Source organism: Corvus brachyrhynchos, unplaced genomic scaffold (genome assembly GCF_000691975.1).
Source record: "Corvus brachyrhynchos isolate BGI_N302 unplaced genomic scaffold, ASM69197v1 scaffold218, whole genome shotgun sequence".
Taxonomy (NCBI): domain Eukaryota; kingdom Metazoa; phylum Chordata; class Aves; order Passeriformes; family Corvidae; genus Corvus; species Corvus brachyrhynchos.
In genome coordinates, this window is record NW_008239321.1 from 122,930 (window position 1) to 134,918 (window position 11,989).

The following is an 11,989-nucleotide window of genomic DNA, read 5'->3' on the forward strand; positions in this document are numbered from 1 at the left end:
AGGCAGCAGCATGGAGGCAGAGTGGCTGTTCCTGTCCCTGCCAGTGGTGAATGGAGCTGTGGGGACACTAAAGCTGGGCACATCTCTGCCAGGCAGATATTCAAATCTGTCCTGTTCAAGTAAGCTAATAATTTTCACAAATGTCTTATCCCCAAACCTACTTAATATCATAATCAATTATCCACCCAGGATTGGAAATCAATCAGTTAAACATGAGTAAAGGTGGGACTGCTGTGATCTAATAATCTGTGTCAAACCCAGATACCAAAATGTGAATAGAAACAGCCACGTGTGAGCACGAGGACACTGTGAATAGAGCTGAGTAAATTTGTATTGGACAAATTAAAAATCCATTGAAACAGACGTTCAGGTGGAGCAGACCTGAACTATTTCTGTATGGGCCAAAGTCAGGCAATGAGAAAACAACCAAACAAAGCTTTATGTTTTCAAAGGCTTCCCTTTGCTGCTAATATTCCAATCTTGATACTAAATCAATATTAACAATAAAAAGATTACACATGATCCTATGATTCGATAATGTGCACCCTTGTTAAGCTGAAATCATAAACCAATGTAGGAAAGTTTTGTTTTCAGTATTACAGCGGCTTCTTTTTAAACAGAACGTCACCCATCAAGTCACCAATCACTTGGAATTACCAGCTCTGGGAAGAAAAGCAAAGCCAAGCATAGACAAGACATGGGAGAATGCAGGAAGTCAGACCACAGCAAACCTACAGAGAGCTCCTGGATTTTGCTGGCTGCAGGATTTTCACTATCAGACAAATGAACACTTGTTTCAGTGCAGGTTGGCAGTGGAATTACTTCTGCCCCTAAAACTTCCTGCTAAATACCACACATTCCACAAAACTTGTACTGCAGCTGCAGCCAGCGAGGAGCTCAGTACATTTCAGCCACTGTGCCCCAGGTATGGGCACCCCCAAACTGAGTGTTCAATATTCAGTGATAGCTCAGTTCTGGAGAAGTCTCTTTTTTTCTCAATCCATGAACCATGTCAGTGGTGGTACAAAGTATCACCCACTTGGATCATGATTCACGTAAGAGCCGTCATTCCCTGGGAATTGAACAGTGGCCCATTGAATGTCACCAAGAGACAGGAACTGCAGCAGCCCTCAAACAGTAACTTGTGTGGAAGAGAGCAAAGTGCCCCAAAGCGGGGGCAGCGGGAAAAGGGTCTCGCTCAGTTTATGCATTTAACAGGAAGGAAGGAAGGAAGAGACCACTCCTGCCATTTATTTTTCTCCTTCTTCCACAATCTACGCTTCCCTCTGAGAAACATCCTTGTCTACAGTTTAATTCCTGAGATTTAAGAGTGATTTCACACACAGACCAGGAAGAGCACTTCTGGCTGCTCAACATCACCCACGATTTGTTTGCTTTTTAAAGTGACTGATTTTGTCCCCCTTCTCCAGACGAGGCAGTCCCTGGATCCAGCTGTCTGTCAGCAGATTGTTCTGTTTAGCAAAGATGTGAGGCAGGAAAGCAAAAGGAGTGTTGTTTTCTTCCCTTTACATTCAAGGTCTCCCAGCCTGACTACCACTCTTCTTCCAGCGAGGAAAAGACAGAATTCATTGCTTTTGCTTCTTAACTGACACAATTCAGCTGCTTTTTTCAATGTCACAGAACACCATTGATGAACACCAACACTCTGAGTTCACAAAAGGATGGGGAAGAGCTAGTAAAATACATTATCTACATGAAATAGGTGGTTTCTTTTACAAATTCGTTGCAAGGTAGAAATAGTTCAATGACCTCAAAGTCAGTATAGTTAATTACAGCTGGGGCTTTGATACAGTGATATTTTAGGTTTGAAAAGATTTGTGTTTTATATTTTAGGCCCCAAATCCTGAGTCGTATTAAACGAAATGTGGATCTGTTGGTGTTCAAGTACAATGAGTTACAGGTCAAAGGTTTATGAACACACAGGAGAAGCCTGAGAGTGGGTAAGATTTTAAAATTGGTTATAAAAGAAGAAAATGGGAGGTTTTTTTCTGTTAACCCTGCATTCTAATTGGCACTAATTTGCCTCAGAAGTCCTTGGCAGATTTACTTAATACCTACTCCTAATTATAAATGCTGTGACCTAGATGAGGGTTTGCAGGCAGAATACTGCTACAGAAAGATTGATTTTCATTTATAGCATCCCCTCAGACTGTTCCATCGATGTCAGTAAGATGCACCATATGGCTTGAAACACTACTTTAGGAATATATAAACTACCTTCTCTTGCATGCACTTTTCAGAAGGTTTTAAGGATCAAGTCTGAGGAAAGGAGTCATCTTTCCACACCAGAAAGATCATTTGAAGCAAAAAAACCCCCAAAACAACCAAATAATCAACAAACCACCATGACCTTTGCAGCAATTGAGTTATGTCACTCTTGCTGTGGCAGACATGGCTTATCAGGAGGAAACATGCAGGGTTAATTTAAAATTTTTTTTTCGATGGATCTGGAAGAGTGAGAGTTTCTGGAGCAGACTTTTTCCGAGGCCGATCTTTGGGAACTGTTAGGAAATCAGGAGCATCTGTGGAGAGAGGAGTTGATGGAGCACTAGATGGAGCACTGCGGGTTGAGGAAGGCATGGAAATATTAGAGATAGATATTGCCGGTGGGAAAATCCCAATCTTCTTGTTGGTAGCTTCCTGAGTGGCTCGTTCAAACTCTCGGACTTCATCCATTGTCATGTCTTCAACGAGAAGGAATGAAAGACAAAGGCACGTTAGAATAATTTCAAATAATAATTTCATTAACTCAGTTAAACTACTTCCATCCAAATCCTAAATCAGGGAATATTGCTTATCATGCATCTCATTAAGTGATTCTCCACATGAATGCCTTCCCATTGTAACGAGCTGAATGGAGCACAATAAGCACAGTGTAAAGGAAACAAAGTTTTAAGTACATTAATCACGTACTAGTGGTTCTTCTACCTGGGTCTGAGCTGAATAAAGATTGCTGCCTCTTTAATTGCTGGGAAAATCCAGCTATTCCACAGGCAAGTAAAGAGTACATTTGGATATACAGTCAGCAGGTAGAATTTTTCAGAACTTCAAACAAAATATAACTGAAAGGGATTTAAAATTTTTCATTTGGATTATGAGCCCAAATGGGCAAAGGGTTGTCATGGTTTGTTCATCTGCTGTAATTATCAAGGGATGAAAAATTCTCTCTCCTTCCATTGACTTGTAGCTGCAGCTTCATGCACGGGACCGAGCCTGTTTTGCTTTTCCACTAATAAAGCCTAAAGAATTCCATCTCCCCCGACAAAGGCACAACTTTCAAAGCCGTGCTTCCCAACTTTCCATCCAGAAACTGCACTTAAATATCGGTGGGCAAGTGACAAATCCACGGCTCAATTCCCTGCAAAATGTAGGCAAAATGAGATGAGAGATTAAAGCCATTTCGGAATGGAAAGTCGGGTGCCCGGGACATGTCCTGAGGTGCCAGAGGCGTCCCGGTGCTGCCGAACCCCACAAGAGGGCAGCGCGATCCCATCATGGACGGGCTCTGCCGGAGCCGAGCCGTGCAAAACTTCGGATAAAATCCCAAGGGAAAGACATCTGCTACAAACTGGGAAGTTGAGCAGAAAATCAGCAAGGCTCTTCTGGAACCTGCTGCTCCATGTCTGCAGTGCCTGCAAGACGCCCACCGAGCCAACTGAAAGCAATGTTAAGATTTTTGCTGAATGTCAAGTTAAATTCATAAATTTGAAGTATTTCATTAGACCATTTATAGATTCTTTGAGACACGAAAGCTCAAAAACCTAGAAATAAAACCAGTAGTCTTTTAATCAATTAAGAAGTCTCACATATCTGAGTGTCTGAAGCACAGGGCTGGCAGTGGGGATTACCAAGTGTGTGAAAAAATCCTGTCCTTCCAGGGCATTGATGCTTTTTACCACTACCCAGCTGCAGACGTGCAACCTTGGCTGTCGAAGCAGCTTTATGTTGTGTTCCAACATCATATTAAATAAACAAAAGCGAGCATGGTGCCAGCTGCCTTCACTCCCCCCTGCACCACATTCTGGGGACCTTTCCAGCCCACACTGCCAGTTATTAGGAGTGAGAATGCTGCCTATTTCAGATCTGACAGAAGTGCTGGCAATAAACAGATGGTCCCAGAGGAACTGTACCTACTTGTGTTGGAGAGAGGTTTGAACCTGTTTTGCTGGTTTACATTTCATTTCACACCATGTAACAGTGTGTGAATGCTTCTGCACTCAAAGGGTCCCAAATCCCCCTGAAATGACAGGGATTTTGATTGAGGAATTCTGTATGACGTGAACCAAAAGCTGCCTTGGACAAATGAAGGGGACAGGAAGGTTTCTCAGTGCCCTGTCCTTTTAAGTGAAGTCTTGCTGAATGGAACCTCCAAGACTCTTCATTTTCAATTCAGAGATGAAATGCTTCAATTGATTTTTGCTTTTTAGCTTATATTTGCTCTAATTTCCTTCTGGTCTGATACACAGTCAAGTAGAACAGTCCTTACACTGAACTAGGAAGACTCAGATTCACTTTTTTTTTTGGTAATAACAACTTCTGTTCTGACCTCAATGACAATTTTTCCACATGGAAACTACAGGTGGCAGACTTCATTCAGAACCAAATCCTGAAGTGTAGAGCCAAAATCTGAACTAATTCTCTACTAAGGAGTAACTTGATGTCAGTGAAGCTGCTGTGTTACAAACACAGGAATTACCTTCCTGGAGACTACGCCCTCCTCAGGCTGGTGACAACTGACACTGAGCAAGAACCAAGGAAAGACTTGGAGCCGTTCAGGCCTTGCCCCACACTCGTTACGTGACTAAACCCAGCACTAAGTTCCACAGCACCATTAGCAGAAATAAAGGAATAATGACATTTCAGGAGCAAAGGCCACTGCAACTTCTCTATTTGCAGAGAGTATCAATCTCTAATTTTAGGTCTCTACTTGTGGGGCCCAAATTAGGTAATTAAGTACTTTATGAAATCTCCAGACTTTGAATCAAAGAACCTACACAGAAACCTGGTCTTCTCTCCAAACCACTGTTACATACTTCTGAAAATACTTCCACCTTGTTGGTAGCTGATGATGGTGACATTAAAGTTACCTTGAAAAGAGTGAATAATTAATTAGATTTTTTTTTCCTGGTGAAACAAAGAATTTTGTGAGTCCCATAGAAGTTTTCCACTCCCCATGTTCTTGGCTTTTTGACTGGACCACTGCGAACTCCTGCATTTTTTAACTATTCAAAGAATAGAAAGTAAAAATCCTCTTTAACTTCCTCTTTATGCATCCAACTGAAATTTGAGCATTATGTTTTCCTGGAAGCCAGGGAGCTGTATATGAGCCCAACCCCACCCTCCCTTACATAACTGACAGGTTTACAATGCAAACCAAAGGCAAGATCACACTTCATGGAGAAAGATTCTGTTCTTATTGAAGCAAAACCTCCCCAAAATTCCACTGACTGATCAGCAATTGGTTGCTCTTCTCTAGTCTGTGCAGATGTATTGACTGAGGATGGGCAATACGTTTTAAAAATTGACATACTCTTGCTTTGGCATGGCTCTCTATTTCATCCACAGTAGATGAATGTTGGTTGCAAACTTTAATGTTGGTTTTTTCATGCATATTTTTCTCGTATTCTCGAACATCATCCATAGTCATATCTGTAAAAAGTTCAAAATTGTTGGCATTTTCCATTGATTCAGTGCAAACTTCATTTTTTTCTTTTCTAAGGAGAAGGTTCTAGGAGCACAAAATCTTTCAGCAGAAGCCAACAAAGGATTTTTTAAAAAGCAAGGAGCAACTAGCTTTATGAAAATTGCCTCATAAAGGTAGTTGTGTCAGCTAAGGAAGGTGCGAGGTTAAGTCAAAGGGAGTCAGAGAACAGGAAGGAGTGGAAATTGTTTAGGAGTATCCGTGTAATGTAAGGTAGGCAGGAAGTACTGAAATGCAGGCCTTGGCAAAGGCCAAGATCTTCTAAAGAGATTTTAGAAGATCCTTTGGAATAGAGAATAGATACAGAAATATTATAAATATTTACTTACCTTTCCAGCACTTGTAAAAAGAGTTTTTGTTAACTTTGCATTGTGCATCTCATAACCAGCAAAACTCTCAGTGTTAGAGCCCACACCAGTTTAGATTCAGAAACTAACACTTATATTGATAAGTAAATTAATAGTGACTATGTTAATGGTTGTGTATCCTCAAGCAATTGAATTAATTATAAGAATTAGAAATATCCCACAAATCAGGCTGATCCCACCAGCAGGGTCACTGACCACTGCCCAGCCTGGCTGGGGGTGGCCACCCAGCACAATCTGCAAGGCGCTATGGAACACCAGGCAATGGTTACACATTTAACAGGATTTGTCATCAACCACAGCTCCAGCAACAACATAAAGAATCCAATTGACTTGTGACCTTACTCTTCTGAGTATTCCCATGCTTTCCATAAATCCACTGGGGAGTAAGGAGTCAGAACGGGAGTGTTGTCAGAGTTTGGTCTGTTCTTTATGATGCTTTGGGAACTTCAGAGCCTCGTAAAAACAGCCATCAACTTTTTACTCAAAACACTTAAAGAGCATTTTATTAGCACAGTCTGCTTGCAAATGGGTGCCCCTTTGGTCATGCACTGTGATCTGCTCTTGAGACTCCCATTGTTCTCAAGTTTATGATGTGCCACTGGGATTTGGGAATTCTTGTATCACACCACTCCTTGTTCTGTGCTATGAGATGCCTGCTGCATTTTATGAGGCAGCTTTTAAGGCAAGATACTTCAGCTGTTACAGTGGCAGCACAATGTCGTAATTTATCAGTAAAAAGAAATGCAGTCTAAAATTTTGATCAGTGGCAGCACAATGTCGTAATTCATCAGTAAAAAGAAATGCAGTCTAAAATTTTGATCAAAAGGAAACATGGAATACCACTAACTCGTACTCTTTCAGTCTTTAACTGTTATCTGGAATGAGAAGTAAGCTCAGAAGCCGTGTCAGTAACATGCTGGGATGCACTTTGCCAAGCAGAGAACATGCTCTTTATTAGTAAGTAACACTGAGAAAATAGAATTTCTTAATAATAAAGCTAAATACAGTTTAGTAAATTAAATGACAAAACACATTCATACTTACAGGGTCAGTAACAGCAACCAGTCATTACCATAACACATTTTTTATTACACTGATTGATTCAGTTTAGCTGACTACCATCATTTCCAGGTCTCTCAAACTTTCATTTTAAAAGGTGTTAATAGACACTTAAAAAGGATATTTTTGATGCTATATATTGAGTCATTATTTATATCTATTTTATTAAGCCCAGATTTTTTAGGTTTTGTACTTAGGCTGAAAATTGAGCTCTTAAAAGTACACTATATTGGTTAGAAAAAATTCTTACTCTGACAGGAAAAATCCACAAGATGACTGTATCACAGTATTTCATTTGTGGAAAGAATATTTTTGACAGGGTGATTTCAGACTTAGGAGGGGAAAATCTATTGTGGAATGTTTTTGGGCTAAACCTGTTTGGTATGTTTAACTTCATGGCTACTCATTTGTCATCATTATCAATAAATCTGCTAAACTGCAGCTGACACTTTGCTCCTCAGTAACATTCTCCATCTCTCACTGTATAGATATTTTGGGTAGACTGGGAGCAAATTTATGGGCTCAATTTTTACATGAAGTCAGGATGTTTCATTTAAAGCTACCGGTTTTCCCAACTCGGTACATGAAAAAGAACGTATTGTTCTATTTCAGGGAAAAAAAGAAACAAATCTAAAATTAAAAAAAAAAAAAGCTCTGAAAATCTCTCTTTGACTGGATATAAAATTCTCTTACTAGTTTACAGCTATTCCAGAAGAATAGATATTTTTAGCAGTTTCAGTATTTTTATGACCATTACAGCACAAGATTTTCATGCAGTATTAAATTTATAAGAACACTGTGATTTCAAAAGCAATTTTTTCTCTATTTCCAAACAATGGGCCCACTGAGTTCGTGGTTAAATTCCAGTGCAGGGCTCTGACACCTCTGAAATGTGTTTGCAGCAGTGACTGTTCCTGAGCAATGCACAATGGTTCTGAGCTCTGATGAGAGGGGTGTCACTCACCCATGAAATGCCCAAATTGGTGTTTACTGAAGCTTGAGGAGGGTCTAGATAAACATTCTAAATATATTGCCAAATTCCTATTGCCAAATTCCTATTACATGTTACAGGACTGTCTCAGAACCTGTTTTAACAGTATCTGTGATTATGGATATGTCTTACAGAAAATGTAAAAGGAACAAACCCAGTGAGCTCATTTTATACAATGTAATTGGCTGGTTTGATATTCAGATTACTTTGTCCTACTGGAAGTGCCCATATCCCCACAGCTGACTCATGGATTCCCAACACTTTTTGCATGCAGCTGCTGCTGAATCAGACCCCGTAGGATTTATGCTTATGTACATCTTTTTCAGAAAAGCCCCATCTTTTCTTTGTTGCAATCCATATCAATAGCTTAAAACTTTCCTAAAAAGCTGGAAATGTGTTGGATCAGAGGTCTTAGGAGTTTGCAGCATGGCAATGACTGCAAGTTAAGGCAACCTTAAGAAGAAGCTTTATTCAAACCTGCACGAGGTTCTCCATACAGATGACTCCTGCGTGCCTCCAGTGCAGGGTGAGGGCACTGGTGCAGGTACACCAAGATGCTGGGATGGAAAGGCATCCCTGGATGCTGCCTACTGCCTAAATCCAGCATCCCTGGAAGTGTCCAAGGCCAGGTCAGATGGGCTTGGAGCAACCTGGTCTAGTGGAAGGTGTCCCTGCCCATGGCAGAAGGGTGGAAGGAGATGATCTTTAATATGGTTCCATCTCCTCCATGAACAACTCACACTGGGACCTGATGATCCATGAAAGTTAATGGAAACCTGCTGTTAACTGTCCCCTTTGAAAGGGGCTGACTCTGGAGGACACTTACCATACCACTCATCCACCCAGGCAAATGCCTGCCGGTGACCGATCAGGAGGATGTCTCTGACCACCTGTAAACAAGGAAAGAGTTAAAGGCCTCAGCAGCAACAAAACATCTCACCCATGTCTTTCAACAGGATGGAAAGTGAGAAACCCTCTGAGAGTTTTGTGTCTAAAAAGACATGCTGGCTCTCAAGGGCTCCTAGTCCAGCTTCCCACTGGAAGTAGATCTGTTGCCAACACTGAATCATGGCTTTGACTAGCATGGGAGTCCATTTGGGAATGTGTACAGAATCCACTACTCTTTGGCCAATTAGACATTCTGGATCTCTTCTATTCCTTTCTCAGTTTTTCAAACATGTAGAAGGTTAATACTGTGAAAAATTTTATCACTTGGCAGTTATGCTATTCATTGATTGATTTTTTTAGTAGACTGATTGGAAAGCTTTCCCACTATCTGTTTCTAAGGAATTCTGCACCTCATTGCTATGTGTATGGGAAATACTTCAGCTCATATATTGGTCACAGCACTGAAAATGTTATTGATAGTTTCTCTCAACCTTAGGCCTGAGCAGCTCCAGGCTTTGTCAAGTTTGTACCCAGACTGAAGTCCTGGGCTCTGCTCCAGATCTTTCAGACCTCGTGAGAGGTCTGAACAGACTGGCTCTGGCTCCCAGGCTTCTCCACAGCCATAGTCACATTCCTGTGAGTGCTTGAGTTCTGCTTATGTGAAGGATAAGAAACAGGTCCTGTTTCACTGACCTTGTGTACAAATTGCTCTACTCTGGTTTGAAGTCCCCAGACTTCAAATTTCACAGTCACAAGTTTGTAGGAACACATAATTGGCTGATGTGTCTCTCTCCAGCCTTCTTTCAATTGGCCTCTCCCAGTTTTCTGTGACTTGAAATATTTGGGATCCTGCAAAACAAAGAAAACATACAGGGACATGCAGGAGGGGAAGTCGTGTTTGTCAGTTTGCTAAAGTCAAAGTTTTGATAAGACATAAAATATTAAAACATGCTAATAAACATTATGAAAAAATAATAAGAAATTGATTTTTAACATGCACTAGGATATCCTAAAATCCAATCCTGGCAGTGAATTGATGGCAGCATATTCTTGGAGCTGCATTGACAAACATATCATCCAGGATGTTTTCTGCTATAAGAAAACCTGTTATTGCAAGTCATTACAGTGCAGCACACTCCAAGGGTTATTTATGGCCTTTGGTAGGGGGAAAAAAAAAAAAAAGTGGCTTCTTCAGGGCCTGCTATTCCACTGTCCCTGGGTGTGAATTGCTCATACTTTCTATCCATGCCTGTCTTCCTGAAATCATGTCCAGTTGGAGCTTTGACACTTCAACACCGATCCTGACAATGCCATTTTCAGTTGTAAATGAACTTGTACATCCTAAGCTAGGTAGGAAACTCCTGCAGTTATATATATATATATATATATATATAACTGCAGTTATATATATATAGTTATATATCTCTGGTTATATATGAGCTATGAGCAATCACTGAGTAATCCCAACTCTATTTCTCTTTCAGAAACTGGTAAATCAAAGAAACTACAACATTGAAATTACAACGTAATTTCATAAAACCATTAAAGGCATTAGTTCATCTTTTTAAAGCTTACTTTCATCTGTACAAGATAGAGTTTTATCTATGAAAGTGTTATTTTCCATATTGGTATAATTCTATTTCCCTTTATGCCCAGTCATGCTAATTATACCTTGTAAATAGAAATAATTTACAGTTAAGCACTGATTGTCAGAACTTGAAAATTACGTCATTTCAGAAAATTCATAGTGGAGCTTCTAAAATCTGTCCTAAAAAGTAACCACCAGTACTCAGCTGTGTTCTTTCCCCAGTGCTGAGGTCTGGGAAGATCCTTTGTTATAACTTAACAAACAGTGCTTAAATGGATGACAATCAGGAGAAAAACTAACAAATTTTGATAACTACTCTGATCATAATTTTGTTTCATTCAGTGTGAGCTTATGCATCATCCAGCATTCCTGTTTCCTACTGTTTAGTTATCTCTTGACTTCTGGTTTTATCATAAACTGAAGCTCTGCCATTAAAGCTTCTCTACAAAGCTCTAATAAGGTGATAGTCTTTCCTCCCTGTGAAAGTCACTGCTTTTATTGCTGACACAGGCTTTGCAAAGGGGAGACTTTGAGCTCACAGAATAATAAGGTTTCAATGTTAAATCACCATAAAAACAATTCAGCAACATCATTTATCAGAGCAACATCCCCCTGTACAGCACAGCTCATGGTCACAGGCTGCTGCCCATCTTCTCACCCAACAAAGCTCAACCACAGATGGAGCTACACATTTTCTGGTTGAAAGAGTTGTTTAATAATTGATCATTGCCTGGAGCAATCAATATAATAATAATACTAATAAAAAGAAAAAAGGGAAGAAGGCATAATATTCAGAAAGGTGTAACATTCTAGTAGGAGGTTCCTTGAAAAAAGAAATAATTGCAGAAAATATGATTTCAAATATACCTGCAAAATATTCCTGTGTGAAACAAGAATCTCTAAAAAGGAAAATAGTTTCCTGTAAGTCAGGGTCTGCTCTTTCTTACACTCACATACAGTGCTGGTGTGATGGAGCCATTGCATTGATTCAGCATTTCAGATACACACTTTAATTCAGTGTTGTATTTTATAACCCTTTGTCTTGGTTTGAAAGACAGGTGTCTGCTAAGGAAAGCAGAAACCTCCCTTGGAATGGCAGATGCAACCCCTTTCCCTCCGAGTTATTATAATTTTGAAATCAAGGGGCTTTTAGGCAAAGATGTGGGAAATAGGAATAACAGTTCTTTACTGTTACATATCTATATGTGTATAACCAGTCAAACAAACAGCAATAACCATGGCAGTAACAGCAAACAATCACAAACCCAGTGCCAGCCTTCTCGGCTGTCAGGCCCTTTCCCCTCGGGTGCAGTTCCGCTCGCAGCCGGCAGGGGCGCTGGCGGCTCCCGGTGAGCAGGGCAGGTGCGATGGTT

General features: G+C 40.3%; 1 protein-coding gene across 4 annotated transcripts in view; it reads right to left on the reverse strand.

Moving 5' to 3' along the window:
- The window catches only part of PITPNC1 (phosphatidylinositol transfer protein, cytoplasmic 1), a 79,083-nt gene continuing 67,094 nt past the window's right edge, over positions 1-11,989 (reverse strand). For 2 of the 4 annotated variants that reach the window (XM_017740756.1, XM_017740754.1), the window contains 3 exons: positions 9,722-9,877; positions 8,967-9,030; positions 1-2,705 (listed from right to left, as the gene is read on the reverse strand). In XM_017740756.1, coding sequence (XP_017596245.1) covers positions 2,446-2,705; positions 8,967-9,030; positions 9,722-9,877 — 480 coding nt within the window. In that variant the 3' untranslated portion in view covers positions 1-2,445. Of the gene's footprint in view, positions 2,706-5,015; positions 5,109-5,551; positions 5,671-8,966; positions 9,031-9,721; positions 9,878-11,989 lie in introns of all 4 variants that reach the window. The other 2 variants (XM_017740755.1, XM_008638658.2) reach the window with 2 other exon arrangements.